Source organism: Chroicocephalus ridibundus, chromosome 16 (genome assembly GCF_963924245.1).
Source record: "Chroicocephalus ridibundus chromosome 16, bChrRid1.1, whole genome shotgun sequence".
Lineage (NCBI taxonomy): Eukaryota > Metazoa > Chordata > Aves > Charadriiformes > Laridae > Chroicocephalus > Chroicocephalus ridibundus.
Window position 1 is genome coordinate 7151032 of NC_086299.1, and position 16825 is coordinate 7167856.

At 41.0% G+C, this 16825-nt stretch overlaps 1 protein-coding gene across 5 annotated transcripts in view; it reads left to right on the forward strand.

The window, feature by feature from the left end:
• The window catches only part of RERE (arginine-glutamic acid dipeptide repeats), a 243149-nt gene that overhangs the window by 86894 nt on the left and 139430 nt on the right, over positions 1 to 16825 (forward strand). For all 5 annotated transcript variants that reach the window (XM_063354198.1, XM_063354197.1, XM_063354199.1 and 2 more), the window contains exon 3: positions 4629 to 4699. In XM_063354198.1, the coding sequence (XP_063210268.1) occupies positions 4629 to 4699 (71 nt within the window). The remainder of the gene's footprint in view (positions 1 to 4628; positions 4700 to 16825) is intronic.

Here is a 16825-nt window from a genome sequence, read left to right on the forward strand (position 1 = left end):
TGGATGTCATCTTTGTTTTTAAATGTTGGCGGGCAGCCAGCAGTGCCTTCCTTAAATGCAGTGTACTGGTGAGTCAACATGCTTGCTTTATCCGTGCTAGATGCCAGATTCTCTTTCTTTTGTGTCAACCATTTCAGGGGGATGCTTAGCCGCTTATTCTGCGGGCTGTCTGATAGCTCTGAAACTGAGGCTTGTGAAACTGAGATATTAAGAAAAAAAATAATTGCTTTTTGTACGCTTTCCCCAGTGAATCCTGAAAAACTTCCTGCAAATGAGTGGTGGAACGTCATGCGAATGGGTGATTAACCTGGGATACTGAGCAGTTGTCTAAATGGAATGCCTAAATGGAATGATTAGCCAAGTAAATCTGGGATACCAAAATGATGCGGGAATACTTTGATACGGTTAAATTGCTATAACTTCTGCATAAACCGGCTTGAATCGTACTGTATCGAGGCAAAGAGGACGCATTTGGTGCGAGGTAGCTCAGATGTTTACCTGCCTGACTTCTGTGGTATTTTCAGGATTTTGGATGAAAAGTGCTATATAAGAGTGCGTTACAAGACAAATAGATTACTGTTCTTCTGGTGTTGATGGTTGATTACATCTATGCTATTTCAAGCCTTTAAAATGTACATATGTGTGCTGTCGCAACAGCTGCTACTGTCTTAGCTAGGAAATACACAATTTGAAATCGGTCGTTTGGAAAAGGCAAGTTGTACTTGAAATGAATGGATGTAATTCTTCTTGATTCCACAGAGATACTGGAGGTTGTTATATAAAACTGTTTATCATTATTTTCTTACTAAAAAAGAAAAAAAGGCCAACCAAACCCCAAGATCTTAGGGTATTTTACATCCATGAAACTTCTGTTTCTCTTGAGACTCCTGGTGCGAGGTATTTGGCTTCTCGCATGATAGGCACTGGAAGTACGCAGCAGCAAAGTTCAAACCAATACTCTTTAGATACCTATGTAGCCTTGCTGTTTAGCATAGTTTCCTGTGATGCCGCCATCATCATGAAGACAAATCACTGTATTTAGTAAATACTTGGTTAGCACTAGCATTTTTTTTGGAAGATTGTGCTCCCGACCATGTCTCCTCCTCTGCTGGAATGCTGGAGTGGCATTAAGGATTCAGAATAAATGCAGTATGCCAGTTAACTTTTTTGCACCATTTCCTCGGCTTTAAAATTCTTTGCTCTAAAACTTTATTTAATACTTATAGCACAAAAAGTCTCTAAACACCTGCCTGTCCGGGGTTGATTGTTTCACTCCTCAGTTGATGCCATTATCCTTCTTGGCTTTGTTATCGTCTCTCGATTTAGTTGGGGTTAAGTTTGCATCAGATGGCACCTGGTAAAGAGGTGCCAGCTGTACTGAAGTGAAATTCTTACTTTTGTTGGCATTTTTATGCTAAAAAGAGCTGTGCAGTTCTCAAAAGGGATGAGGGCTCACGGAGCTACAACCAACAGCAAGCCTGGGGAAAGTCCGAGTGGTGCTTCTCATGTTAAAAAAAAAAAAAGCTTTTGGAACTCGTGGCCTGAGAAGTCATGAATTCGTTTCAGTGCTGTCTTAGTGGATGCTTTTGTAACGAATGACGAAAATTTATTACCTAACAAAATCTCAGGGATTTCAGTTAAATTTGTGTAAGCTGACCAATGTTACCTTATAGCTAAAAGGAAAAAAACCCAGAACTGTTTGGTTTGGAACTCGCATGCTTCAGAACACTCGAGCTGTGAGTCGTTAGTTTGTGGGAACGTGGACATGACTGTGCTATAATTACACTGCTTCTGCATACAGAGAAGAGGAGCTTCACTGTGGATAGAACTGTGATTTCAGATCAATCTAGATTCTTACCCTGTCTCTTTGACTCTTAGTATAAAATACACAATAGATTTTTGGCTTAGACACCTGTTTTGTCAAGCTCATTTGACTTTCCCAAATGCTGTTGCGAAGCGATTACCAGCGCAGCTTGCGAAGGACGGAGATCGGTCTGGTGAAGAAGCCCACTCTACAAATAGCATTGCAGGTAGAAATTGGGCACTTGGGTTTACGGGCTTTGCTTCTGATGGTTCCTATGGTTATGTGATAAACCAGCAGGAAGGGACTCCTTGCCTTTTGCAAGGCACAAGTGTTGGAGAGGCTGCAGATGTTCAAGTCCAGGTTCCAGCCCACTCCTTGTACACGGCAGCTCTCAGCCCTCAGTTGGTGCTTTTCTGCGTGGGGTTGGGCGATGCTCCTGGGCAGGAGATTTGTTCTGGGAACTTGTGCTCAGACCGACATCTTCTCCAGTCTAGATTGAAATCATGGGTTGGTCTAGCTGAGAAATACCTTTGCTTTTGGATTTCTTCCAATGAATGTGGAGTTTTAGCTATACCGATCAGCAGGCTCAATTTGAGACCAGTATGTAGAGATTATTGTATGGCCTACTGGGGAAAAGACTCTGCTGTCATGGTTTTGCAGTTAAAGTGTCAGTTTGATGGGTAGTGCCCAGTGAAGATGCTGGAGGCGCACAGTTTTGCATCTGAAACAGAGTCTGCTAGCTTTCAGGTGTAACTTTTTTGGGACCAGTTGTTTTTGGAAACCTTGACTACATTGCCTTGGCATACTGCTGACATGGGACAAAATAAAGGCCTACTTGCAAATTTGTAGAGATAAGCTGAAAACAGAATTTGGGAAGATAAGGGAAGGTACAGAAAAGGAAGACAGAGGGGGAAAAAAAAATCATTTCACACTGTAATTTTACGTGACTGGTAGAAAAGCTAGAAGTATTTCCAACTTTTTTCTTCTCTTGTTCTCGCCACTGAGATGGAGAGGAATGTCTTCTGGTGTAAGCACAACACAAATTCTGTGGTTATGGGATTATTGGGACATTCTGTCCCAATGTAGGAAGAGTTTTTATGGTAGGAAGTATTGGCCTGTAACTCAAAAGTTCATTCCCTTGCTTCATCAAAAAAAACCCACCAAAACAACCAACCTCAAACACGTAACTCTCAGAGTTCTCAGCCTGTAACCTGACTATTTCAGGCTACTATTTCTTGGCTTGTAAAAAGAAGATAATGGTGTTTTACTGGAATACTAGTATAATTTAGCCTTGCTGGCTATGACTGTGCTTGTAGCCAAAAGCAGCAAGTCCAGACCTGCGTGACGGCAACAAGCCGTGCAGAATTTGGGGAGAGGTGGTACCTGCATGTAAAGCTTGGTTTGCCGGCGCAGTTGCTTTGATCCTGGTAAGGCATCAGTTACCTGAAATGGATGAGGGTGGGTAGTGTACACCTCTCTCCCCTTACAACAGGGTATCATACTGCTGCCACATTTAAAATCAGACGCACAACCGTGTAATTCGGGCATATATCACCGAAGTGCTATAGATCTGAATTGCCTGGCCTTTCTCCAGCCTGGTTGATGTAGTTCCTAAGATTCTTTCTGCGCTTTCCGATAGTCTTAAGGTATTCCTGCTAAATAGCTGCTAAGTTTCCTTCTTTTAAATTAATCTTTGAGTTAACTCTCAGTGGTGAGAGAATTCCTGAGAACACATTGGGCTTCAAATGATTAATGAAGGGGGTTTTCTCTCAGGAGGGAGATGTTTTATTGCTATAAACAATGCAAGTGCGTCCTTAGGAATGCTCTTTGTGGAGCATACGAACTAGAAAATGTTTGTCTTGAACAACTTTTAGATTTTACAAGACGTGAAGCAGGGTATTAGTTCTGTTTTGAAATGTGTCTTATAAAACTCTAAGACTTTGGAATTTTTCTTTAGAAATATAAATAGGTCCATGGAGAATCATTCACGGAATAGCTGGTGTTCTTTGTCTTCTGTCTTTTGAATAGCAATTACCTATCTGAATATAAAAGGAAAACACAAGGACCGTCCTTTTGAATATTTGTTTGGCTTTGGGAGTACAATCTGTGGCTTCTAGCAAGCTGTGTGTGAGTCTTCTGATTTCTGAGGTCGTTATCATTAATCAGGCACATCTTTCCTAGCCTTGCTGTAATTTTATTCTGAGGCACTGCTTTTGGTGGGAGTATTGCCAAGAATGTTTTTAATACAACAGACCTTATTTTACAGCAACCTTGTAGAGTCCAGTTGTCAAAAGCAAACAAAAATCATTACTCCGTTTCTGTCATGTCAAATGTAATTTGAGAAAGCCCAGTCCTTCCCCGAGGTAAATGTAACTCAGTTTGCTGCATTTCATCTATGATTGGTTGCCTTGGTTTTCCTCACAATTAGAGGAGAAAATATGTTAGTACTAGGTTCTTAATAGCAAGCTAACCACAAAAGATCTGATTAGTTTCCTGTCTTATTTTGATCTGGTTCGTAGGTTGTGCCCTGGTCATTTTTATTAACTAAATTCTGAATGGTCTTATATGACTTCCTTTTGTTTTTCTAGCAAAATGTCTATTCAAATCGTTAATTTTTATGCAGTTAATTCCCTTATTTATCATCACAAAACATCTAGTTTCTATTTTTAGATCACACTCGGGATAAATTACATGTTATGCAAATGAAATGGTGGCTCTTTCTAAGCTTAAGCTGTTTTTTAATTGATCCTGTTTTTATGTTCTTCCTTGGAGGTACAGAAGTTAATTTCCATTATTTTAAAATCTTGGTTTTTTTTTTTTCAAGATTGCGTATATATTGAAAGTCGCCGGCCGAATACCCCGTATTTCATCTGCAGCATTCAAGACTTCAAACTGGTAAGGAAAATTTTTCACATCTTCTCCTTTTCCCTGCCCCATTCTCCAGCGAGATGGCAATATTTCTTAGGCTGTAGCTCTTCCTGTAGCTCCTTGATCCTTCTGAGTAAGTCTTTAGCTTCTGAAATAGTAGCCGCTTTGCTATTAAGACAGCCATCTATCTTTGGTATAGGCTTAGTTAACTGGGCTGTGGAGTTCACATTGTGGTCTACATCATTATACGGTTTTGTAATCCGCAGAAATACTGAGTTGAGTGTTTTCGGGAAATTGTGGCTCAGTAAGTTAAGCTTTTCCTGGGAAGTTAAATTTGGCTGTGCCTTTACCTCCAGCTTTATATAGCACAGCTGTGTAAGTGGAAGCACGTGGGCCGACTTGTGGTGACCCCTGTATCTCAGCTGCTGGGGGGGCTGACAGGCCAGACCAGTATGACAAGTCTATACTGGTTTGGAAAATATGAAATAATATTTAAGAATGCTTTAGCGCTTTATTCTTTTAAAATGAAAAGTCAGGGGCCTGTGCAAGAACCAGACTAGTTGGGGTTGTGGTTTGCCCCTTTTTATCTTTATTTGTGTGCTTAAAAGGTTAAACGTGTTCCTTCCCAGTATGCTGTAGCTGCCCAGAAGGCCCCTTGCTGCTTGGGCAGAGTGGCAGCCGCTGCCTGTTGGGCACGAGGGGACACAAGGGGTTCTGCAGTTTGCAGCGCTTCGGGTAGTGTAAACAGGATATTTGGGAAAGGGAACTGCTACTGCTGATCATCTTGCGGTTGTTGGCTTTTGGAAGTTCTGAATATGTAATAAACTGTCTTTCTGATCAATGTGCAGTCTACAGGTGTAGATCACCCGCTATCTGTTGCTATCAGAATATATCTTCCTTTTCCAGGCTTTCTTACTCAAGCCTTCCGTTTTACTCCATACAAGTTTATTTTGTGAGACCATGGTGTTTTCAACCTGCAAAGGATATGACATCAGGGTTGCTGGCAACTTTGCATATTTTTTTCACGTGGGAACAGTATCATTGTTTTATGGTTACTTTTGCCTGCTCTAAGTTCCTTGCATTTCTCTGTTAGATTTTTTTTTTCTTCTTACCGACATCATGCATAAAAGGAACTTGTAAAAAAAAAAAAAAAAAAAAAAAAAAACCAAAAACAAAAAAAAACCCCTCTTCCTGGTGACTGTACTAGCAAAAATGAATGTTCAGTGTGTTTGTCACTGTTTTTACTACTGGGGGAAAGGAAGGATGCACAGTGGAAAGGGCACTCAACTTCTTTCCTAGGGCGAGATACCAGCAGGCCAACAGTCTCGTTGAGCCTTCAGCTAAGTATGTCAAGTGAAGCAGGGAAGTTAGAGTCAACAGCTTTGAAATGTCGCTTACTAATTATGTTATTTTGTTGTGATAAACTAGGAGGTTTCGGGTGAGTGTATGAGTCTTGCCCCATTCCTGCTGTTGTTGTAGGTGCAGTTCTGGGGCAGTGGCTGGAGCACCATTCAGTTTCGCTCACGAACTGAAGTTTAACTTGCTTTTTTCAGTAAGATCTTCGATCACAATTACATTTGGTTTCACATTTATTGCGGAACTAGAAACTGGTTCTATGAAGTCTGGCAGTTTCTTCTAGTTTAGCATTCAAGCTTCTTCCATGTGACAGACAGATGGCAGGAGGCAAAGACGGCAGAAGCAAATACTGAAGTAGAGAATGGTGTATTCCTTATAAATGGGTTTACTCCCCTTCATGTTAATCGAGTTGTATTAGAAACAGCATCTTTGTGGTTAGAACTGCTTTGTCTGCTTCACTTTCACAGATACCCGTGTGGAAAATGGGGTGAGGTTGGTTACTAATAACTCAGTGAAGTCATGCTGCTGCAGAAGCAGATGTGACAAATGAGTTCAGAGCAGCTTTGTACTTGTGCCTAGAGCTTGTGACTTGGAGAAACCGATAATTGTTCTTCTGTGCATGCTCTTTGCAGTGCCAGCAGTTATGGAAGGTAACATGGTATGTTTTATTGCATTAGCTTGTACTTTCTTGACGTGAAGATGAACAGGTTCTACTAAGGACTATACTAGAGGGATGGCCCTTCTGCTTTCCTGAAGAGCGATTGTATTTCACCAGTGGCCATAAAATCCTCGTGATGAAGCTTTACTTACTGCTAATTTCTTTGTAATCTGTCTCTGCCATCCTGCGTTTTGTTTCTGTGTGTTGCTTCACACGAATCAGAGCTGTGATGCTGCAGAGATTTGGACATTCCCACCGTGAGTTGTATCGGGATAAGCTGAGGCTGGGAGGAAGAGCAGTGGGTTTGGTTCCCCAGCACTGGGGCAACTGGGGGAGCACAGTGGACTTTGGGAGTCCAAAAATCCAATGGTGCATCAAGGCTGGCCACATGGGAAGAAATTAAGTGATTTGATCAATCCAGGATAACTCTGTTAAACACTGTCATGGGGGAGCACTTATCCTCTTCTGTCTCTTCCATTTCTGTGGTACTGGATTGCCTCAAACTTTCTGGGATTCGTGTAAACAACTTTCTGGAACGGAGAAGTAAAATATGATTCACTGTGATGTGTTGTGTCTTAGGGAAACTGTCGACAAGAAGAGGCACTTTAAGTAATTATTGTGTCCTTTCTGGTCTGCCATTGCTTCAGTGCTTCCATATCACGGCTTTCACTGTAAGATTAATGTCGTCTTTCAAAATCGCTTTCAGTAACACGTTGAGAGTCAGATGTTCTTGGGGAGAGAGCTCAACAGCACCAGCACCAAAGCGAGGAGAGGCTGCGAGCTCCTTGGCGTGCTTGTAAGAAATGGGCTGACTCTTCCCGCAGCTGAGAAACCGCTTTGCAAAGTGGTGATTTGAAACCTGCGGGAGCCGCGAGGGCGCTGTGAGGGAACCGAGCTGGTGACAGAAGGGACTTCACCTCTTCCTTTATTGCTTGTCCTTTCCTGCTCTGTGGTGCCGGTCAGGAGTTTGGAAAAACACCTGTAGTTCAGACTTGCTGTTTGCTTGGGATAACGCGCTTCAGGCTTCAAGAAGGAAAAGGCATGCTCGATTCCTGGTCACACTTCAGAGGTTTTGTTACGCTCAATTCTCTCCGATACGTACAGGGAGTTGCGTTCATATAATGATCACACACACACACACACCCCGGCCCCTGTGTCTGATCTCCGTAGTTCCGGTAGGATTTTTTGAGTTTGGTTTTTTGTTTGTTTGAGTCTTGGGATTTTTTTCTTTACTTTCTTTTTTTTGGTTTGTTTTCTTTGGTTTGGATTTTGGGGGGTTTTTTGGTTGGTTTTGGGGTTTTTTTTGTTTTTTGTTTTAAACACTTCCATACACAAGGATGTCCAGTAAAGTTTGGAGACAATGAAACAAGCTATCTCTTAGTCTTAAATAGGAATGCTTCTCAGCTTTCTCCCGTAACTGCGAATCCAAGTGGTAACTTCCCCTAGTTGGGCAGCTGACAAGTTTCACTCTTTCTCACTAATGATATACGTGTAGAATATTCTTAGTAAGGAAACAATCAGGAATAATTTTTTCTTCTTTAAATGCTACTTATGGCATAAAAGCCAGAAAAGTTGCTTGTCTCTAAACTGGAGTTTGTACCAATAGGGGAGGTATTGGTGTGGTGAACAGGGACGGAAGATACTTTAGTAGCTGGTGGCAGCTTAAGTTCCCTGGTGGTTTGCTACAGTCTTGTGTTCTGGTTTTAGAATTATTGCATAGCTGAGACTCATTCTAATGGCGAATTTTTAAGAAACTAGTCAAATTAACTATGTTTTTGGTGTTCAGAATGATGCGTGATGTGAAAGGTACCGCAGGGGAAAGACCCCAAACTGTTGTATGTCTTTAAGGCAGTTTTTGTTTGTCTTGTTTCAGCGGAGGATGCCACAGCGAGTACAAGTACTACATTTGCTTTTACTTCGCCTTGCCACAAAATGATGATGGATGTGAAAAAACACCTTCTAAATAGATACAATTTCTTTCTGGTGTAGTATTATTTTTAGAATCCCAGAAAACTGAGTGCTTGTTTTGGACCCAAACAAAGGGTTGGGAATGTGGAGTGAGGCAACAGTGAGTATTTTTAATGCCGAGTCTCTTGGCTCTCTCCTCTTATTTTCATCTGCCTGAATTTTGCTTAAGGCGGCAGCTGGATGGGATGCAGAGACTGGGGGTGAATGAAAACTCCTGTGTTTCAGCTGCTGGCTGCATGCTGAGATCTGAGCGCTGGGTTCGAAAACCAGCTGCTTCTTGTAGGAGCCTGTTCCGTTCAAAAGCTGGTAAGGTTTCATGATGGATGAGCAGGGAAAACATGCAGGTATTTTTCTTTCTCTCCGTTTTTCAGCAGATTAGAAGTGCAGTGTTGGTCCAGTCTATCCATTGAATCAAATGCTTCCTTACACCATTAAAAAAATAGATCATGTTTTTCAGCTTTTGCCTTCTAATCTCTTTTGTCTTCACATAATCAAGAATTTTGCTAAAATTTCTATGTCTTTAGTGGCCACTAAGTGGGAATTGCTGAATTGACAGTAAATTTTAGTTGCGACATTAATTTTGTCAGACTTTCTCTTTGCGTTCATTCTGTGTGACAAACTCCAGAATTGATTACCGGTATCTATCGGGGACTTCGATAGAGCAGCACAGTGATCTTTTCCCTGGTGACAGGTTGTCCTTTGACAAACCATTTCAGCTGTTTGTGAGGTGTTCTGGAGGAAGTCCATAACTCTTCAGGCAGGCAGCAGAATTTAGCATAAAGGTTATTTTGTTGATGGCTTTTTAAAGGTAAAAAATGCTGCTAAACCCACTGTAGCCTGATCTGAACTGGCTCTTGTTGGCAAAGCTTTCTCTGTGCAGGGAGCTGTTAAATTCCACAGGGACGCACACATCTAATACAGTGCAATAATGGAGCTGTTGGATAAAAAAATTTACAGGTTTCCAAATAGTGGCATTATGTTAACTTTTTTTTACTAGACCAGATGTCTTTGCTAATAGATTTTTTTTGTTAATTTAGCTTTTATTAAGATAGTAGTGATTACAATGTAATTTAAGTTTCTCCCTGGAAATACTCAGTACATTTAGTATGGATGTTGTCTGCTGATGACAACAAGAACTGTCAAGTGCTAAGAAAGTGTATATTTTCATTGATAAACCTGAGTTTAGCACTCTATTTTTTTACTAGAAAGCTTGATTTCTGCAACGGTAGATAGTAACCTGGTTAGTTAACCCATTTTTATAGAAGGGAAAGAGTAGGAATTGGTGGAAAATAATTGCCCAATAGGAATGGAAAAGTGTTTCCAGTGAATCTTGTCTTGCTTAGAAAAGGGAATTTTTTTTTCCCCGGCTGCCTACAGAGCCAAATTGCTTCAATAAAAATTACATGGCACTAGAGCAGACGTGTTCTCCAAAGCAAAAAAGATGCGTGTGCTTGAAGTGAGCATCGCTTCTCTTTGTGACGGAGCGTTGAACTGTACTGCAGCGTGTAGTGGGTTTTTGTTGCCTCGTGTTTCTCCCCACTAGAAAACCAAGATGCCCTTTGTCCGAGCTGGGTCACTGAGGGGGATGTCCCTGGTCTTATCCAGCGCTTCGGGTGTTCGCTCAAGGCGGTTGTTCTGTTGTGAAGTGACATCTCGAAGATGTAAAAACACAGAATTACCGTTTCTGTAGCTCTCATACTTTTCTGCTAGTTACTTGTGATGGTTTGGTTTTTGTTGGGAATTTTGCAGAACACTGAAGAGTAAGTTCCTTGGAAATCTGCTGTTTTCATTTTTGCCCTCAAATAGAGAAATTTGTAAACTGTACTTTTAGATGTTGGCTGTTACAAGTACAGCTTCTTTTTCCACTCCTTAGAGAGAATGGTGGGGTGCTGGGTCATGCAAAAGGGTGTAATATGCCATAAAGGCTTTCCTTGTTTGCTTCACTTCACCAGTTCTGAATTATTGAACTTAATACATTTTAAAACTGAAATTGCCTTAGCCTGTCAAAAGAGTAAAAAAAAAAACAAAACCAAAAAACCCCAAACCCCCTCGGCAAAAACAAGTTACTAAATTCTTTTTTCCCCTACTGACTGGGTTTTGCGTGCTCCTTGTGACCCAGAAATTTTTTTAACCTCTCTTTAGTGCTAATTCATTTTGCTCTGGATTAATACTATCCTCTTTCAGGATTCAAGACCAGATTATCCTTAAGGACTTTGATTAGGAACGAACTGTGGTGAAGCAATGCTTAAATCTGGTTTTGGTTTATAGCCTTACATATTTTTATTGGTTATCAGTTCCTTCTCTGTCACGGGTGGTGCTACGCAGTAGCTCTCCATTACTTTGTAGTAGATGTTCTCCCTCCTTCCAACCAGCAGCACACTGGGGCAGCTGAAGAAGTGGCTGGGTTTAAGTGGGCTTCTGTAAATCTGGATTATGCAAGGTTATCATTAGCTTTAGAGCAACTATTCTAACCGTGTTCTGTTCCTTGGGAAACACTTCTTCACCCATTTACTTTAAGCCCGTGTTATCCATCTTACAACGTCTACTTTAAAAAATATTATTTTTCAAATAAGAAGCAGTAAAATATAATTGGGAAGCTGGAATATGTGGATAAAGCTTGAAAAAGGGCATAACAATGTGGCTTTAATACTTCATTCACCTAACGTGACTGTTGAACAACTATAAGAAGGAAAATGGTGTTTGATAGAGGAGTAGAACTGGGATCCGTTAGCTTTTAATTCAGGGTTCGTCTACAGTTCATTTTTCATCTTACATCTTGGGGTTTAAATTACGCGGACAAGCCAATAAAATGGAAGCAGCTAATCCTTAGGTGTGCGGATTTTATTTTTACCACGTAAATTTTTCTGATTAGTTTTTCTCTCTGTGAGAAACCGTTACGGTTGTTTACATCAAGAGATGTCTCCCGTACATCAGTCTGCTGCTTTTGACTTAATTCTGCAATAATACTGCTGCATTTCTAACAATGCAGTTGTTTAAACAGAGCACCCGGCTGTCATAAACACAAATTTTCTAGTCATCACAAAGTTATGGGAGCATACTTTTTGTTCACTTTCATTTGGCATGAGTCAAATCTTAAAAAAAAAAAAAATCTGCAGACTTCACAAAGTATTTCTTAAATATTCTTTGGTGCTACAAATACACGGATCAAAGCGTAGACAGCACAATAGTGATGCCTGAGTCGGACTTCAGTTGGCAATCAAGAGGAAGTGAGGAGGAGTGAATTGTCTGCAATTTTGAACTTTAATAGTTCTGAAATAAATAGATGGGAATTAAATGTTCCTTCATCCCTCCCAACCCCCCCACTAATTTTCCGGAATTGATACTATCTTCACTCATTTCATGTAGTCCTTCAGAAGTAAGCCTGACTCCAGTTACTTATCCTGTTATTGCGGTCTCTGAATTGGCGTCTAAGCTCTGCTAAGAATAAATCAAACCTGACCAAAATCACTTTGATCCCCTTGTTCTGAGTTTCTGGCAGAAGAACAGTATGTGGAATTTCGTGAGGAAATAGCTACGGATCTGCTCAGCCAGTCATGTTTCTCTTTCACACACTGGTACTTTTTGCTGCTTCATTCCACCCAGCTCGCTGTCCCCCCCAAAAAAAACCCAGGTCCTTTTTTCTTTTTTTTTTTTTTTTTAATTGAAGGTGGCTATGTTTTGAAAATGGAAATTTTCACTGAATTTCTTTTTGGATCAGACAATTTGAAGAAACAGATTTGGATTCTCATCAGATTGAGGATATAGCTTCAGAGCTGTAAAGGAATGTATTTTTTGTATTAAATAGTATTTCCTGGTTTTCTATTGTAGTTTAAACCATGACGGATTCTTTGCGTTATAATCAGTGTATTATAAACAGTGAAGTTTCCCTTTATCTCTTAATGGTTAACAGGTCCTAACATTCAGTCCATTCTCTTTATCTTAATTAAAATGTTGACTGTGATTACTTCCAGATGATGAAAAAACATGATTAAAACTTAGATGGATGAGTTGTATGAGAAAATCCAATCAATATGCAGAAATTGGATTAATACGCATGCAAGGTGGTCATTGAGATGGCTTTTGATGCTCTTTTGCATAGGACCCCACTGAACTGGAAGGAAACTTCTTTCGGTCCCATGGGCTGGACGTGAGGGAGGCAGCTCATAGCGGTAGCTGAGAACTCGTCAGGAGTGTGAAATACCTGGGCAGCCAGCGGGGCTCAGACAGAGGGGTACGTAGGTGAGACAGACCAGCTTGAATAATTTGCCACTTGTGTTCGGTGGGCCTGCCAGAGAGGCGTGCCGAGGTGTGTTAGAAAGTCTCAGGGACATAATTCATTTGGAATGGAAAGGGATGCTGTTGGAAAGCCAAGGATCACCCCACTGCCTATTCTTCCTAAGGGGCTGCACACCTTGGGCCGTGGCCGAGCACTGCCCTTTGTGGAGATGTGTTAATGATAATTAATGTCAGCTTACCCGTGACACTGGGTTAGGTAACCGTTCTATAACACAGATACACGCACACCCCCGATTACGTAAACTAAACCGGCTTTGGGAGAGCCCTGCATCACGATGTGGGTGAGAAATCCAACAGCGTATTCCATTAAGTGCTGTAGAATTTAAGCACCCATTTCTGTCTCTGCGCAGCGGAGCACAGACACGGACGCTGCCTTCCAAGCTCCTGATGTGTCTCCTGGTGCGAACGGCTTCCTCGGGAGGCAGGAGCCTGCAGGGTTGGGTACGAGATTGTTTTACCCCAATAAAACTTTTCTCCTCACCTGAAATAACCAGCTGTTGGCTTAAATATATGATGCAACAGTAGTAATTACATTTCAAATATGAGTATGTTAATTATGCATCTAAACCCTTGCGTATCCAGCTTTGATTACTTGTCTCAATTTAAATATCAAAAGTAGTGAAGAGCCATGGATATTGGAAATATGTTTATGTGTATGCAGAGATCAGTGGTAAAATAAGATTACTGAATATTAGTGTTTTGGCAGAAGGAAACAAAGCACAATGCAGAAATTCCCTAAGTTTTACCTTTACCCAGTAAGAGCGTACTGATTCGAAAATGTGGCTAGTCACAGAATGTTACACTGAGTGTATTGAATATAAGATTTGGATTAATTTACTGAAACCAAGGCAATTCCAACTTAACTTCTAAGTTGAAAGGGGAAAAAAAGTCACATCAGAAATGAAAGAGAGAGTGCAAGTATCATCCAAGAAGCTTATATGCTTTTTCTCTGCAATAACAAGTAGAGGTGAAGCGGGGAGTTAAGTAAACAAGAACAGCAAAAGCAAAGGGCGAGAACTGATGGCCAAAAGAAACGCAGAGCTGCTGGTAATAACAGGGTATCTCTGGCCATGATGCCAGCTACTTTGTACAAATACAATACGGCTTGCAAATCTGTCCTCTAACCCTGTCATTCAAACCTTTCTTGGTACGAATTTCCGGTGTTGGATAAATAAGTCCAAATTGCCTTTTTAAGGTTTTCCTTTTTTCCGGAGAGAGCCAGAACCCAACCAGCAAATGGATTTCAGCAGCACGCTTCTGATTTATCATATTCTGACTTAATTTGATGTCACATTTAAAATGCTAATGGGCCACACTTTGAATCTGAGCATCAGAGAGAAACTTTAAAACAAACAAAAAAAATTAATGGTGAATTTGCCATCCGAAAGAAAACATTATTAATTGTGATGCAGTTGCCCTTTGTGCCTGTGTGTTTACTTGATTGAAGCATCTCGACTGTGGTGCTTTCTCCTTGAAGCCTGATTTGAATGGAGCGTACAGCTGGATTGCCCCAGGGCCTTGTAACAATTTATAGTCTGGATGGAAAGGCAGAAGTGCATAAAAAGACAGTTGTGAAATGCCGCTAGTGCCCTGTAATAGAAAAGCTGCGTGTGATGACCTTGGCTGTGTGGGCCTGTGGGATCATTTTGCTGTGATCCAAAGGATTATAAAATGGAAAGTATTGCATATCACCTGGAATAGAGGGGAAAAATTGAAAGAAATACGTCTTTCTGAATTAGGCAGTCTGTGCTTCCTCTCCTTTGCATTATTCCTGCGTATGGCCTTGCATTTTAGCAAACATGTTAAAATTACATCTGTTATCCTCTGCGCTGTTACAGGAGTTAGTGTTTTTGAATGCAAATGGCTGCATGAGGTTTCTGTAGCCACAAGCATTTATGTATTTAAAAGCCTCGTTCTGTTTGTAGATGAATTGATGTTCTGTTCCTGAACTGCAGCTGAATTAATATGTGGCTAATTTTTCCTGGCCAGTTATGAGGCAGCGTGACCTTTCCTTTTTGGTGTGGAAAAAATGCTGATTAATATAGATTCTTGCTTCCCCAGCTTCACCTCCCCTTCTACAGCCAAGAAAAGGCTAAAAGATTTTCTTTCTACTCAAAACCTTTGCTAGAACTGCTGTCCTGTCGCTCAGTCCTGCCTTCAGCATGGCAAAGTTTGCTGTTAAGGTACAGAGCAGACTCGCTAATCTGAGAGAGACGAATGAGACGTTTGAAGGAGTGCTGAATTATTTAAAGTGTAAAAAAAAAAAAAAAAAAAATTTAGCCTGCAAATGAGACTGGTTTTTCTGTCTAATGTGAAGCAGATTGAAAGGCTGCTGTGATTACGGTGGGGCATGTGTGGGGTGGGAGATTAGTATGAAAAGGTGGGTCTAGGGGGCTTGGACCGAAGGAGCAAGGAATGATGAAGAATCAGAGGTGACAGTTTAAGGATTGCATGGCAGAAGCTGCACAGTGATTAAATTCAGTGATGCTGTCATTGAGCCGTAAGGCTGAAGATAACATTCTCTCCCTGCGCTGAAAACAAGAATCAATACAAACTCCTTGACAGGGGCTAAATTATTAAATAGAGCCTTTCTTACAATGTTTCATTATCTGGGATTTACCTCAGCCGGTGATTTGTCAGCAGTACAGGGAGATTTGCTGGGCATTTTGTATTAAAATCATTCCAGATGCTTATGAATCCATTTTGATAATTCCCTTCCTCTTTACAGTGCTTTTCCGTAGGTGTGTTTTTTTTTTTTGGTTTACTTTTGCCCACATGACACTTTGAATTTTCACACAGATATTAAGCTGTGGTACACAATAGGGTTTGGTCTTGTCACATACATGTGAAAAAATTTTTCTTATTGTAGTAACAGACTGTTCAAGTTCTGAGTTGGTTTGCTTTCGGTGTGTTAAATTAGCAAGGTATTTGAAATGTCTTTTGCACAAGAGTCCAGAATTGAAGAAAGAGGAATGAGGCTGCTCTGTGGATTTATGGGTATTGGAGTTTCACTCAACTTGCTTGAAAAATACAGCAACATTCTTTTTATTTTGTTGTCTATCTTCTGAAGGCGGGAGCGCAGAGACCATCCATTCTGAAGTAGCTAAACCAGCATATCGTGCAGTCCCAAAGCGCGCAGGGCTGTGTGAAGATGCTGTATTCAGACCTGCCTGATGCTGGCAGAGATCTGTGATTTCATCAGTGGCGTTATTTTGTCAAGTAAAAAATGTTGAGCATTTTTGTGGGGTGTGTTGGTTTTGCTTTACTCGGTAGCTTTGATAGTGCAATGCATCAATGGAACTAAATTAATTTACACAGAGCTACAATGTTATGTCAGAATTGCATCATTGTCTTTTGGAAAGGGAGAGAATTTTCATATTTGAGGGTTTAAAACAGATGGTAGCATTGGTAGGAATAAGGATTAAACAGCTGGAAGTTAAGACTATCTATATGTATGTATGTATTCTAGGGCTCAACTCCAGCTCTTCCTCCGTTTCCTCCATATGGCCTAGTTCTTTAGAATTGAAATGCAGACCGTCCAATTTAGGGGCTACATCTGAAAAAAACCCAAAACAAAACCCAAACAAAAAACCAACCACCAACAACAAACCAACCAAAACCCCACAGAATAATCCATGGTTTTTTTTGTTGTGGCTATTTTATTTATTTATTTTTGAATGTGATTACCCTGATCGTTTTTGCACTGTGTGGCATTCGGAAGCCCAGTGATTGGAATTTCCAGCGCTGGCTTCTTGCCACATGAGAAATTAAATCCTGTCTGGAGGCTGCTGAGGCTTCACCCCCAACAAAGGCTCCGTCCCCGGCTGTGGCGGCGGAGCTGCCTGCGCATCCTGCGCTGCTGCCGCTCGCGAGAT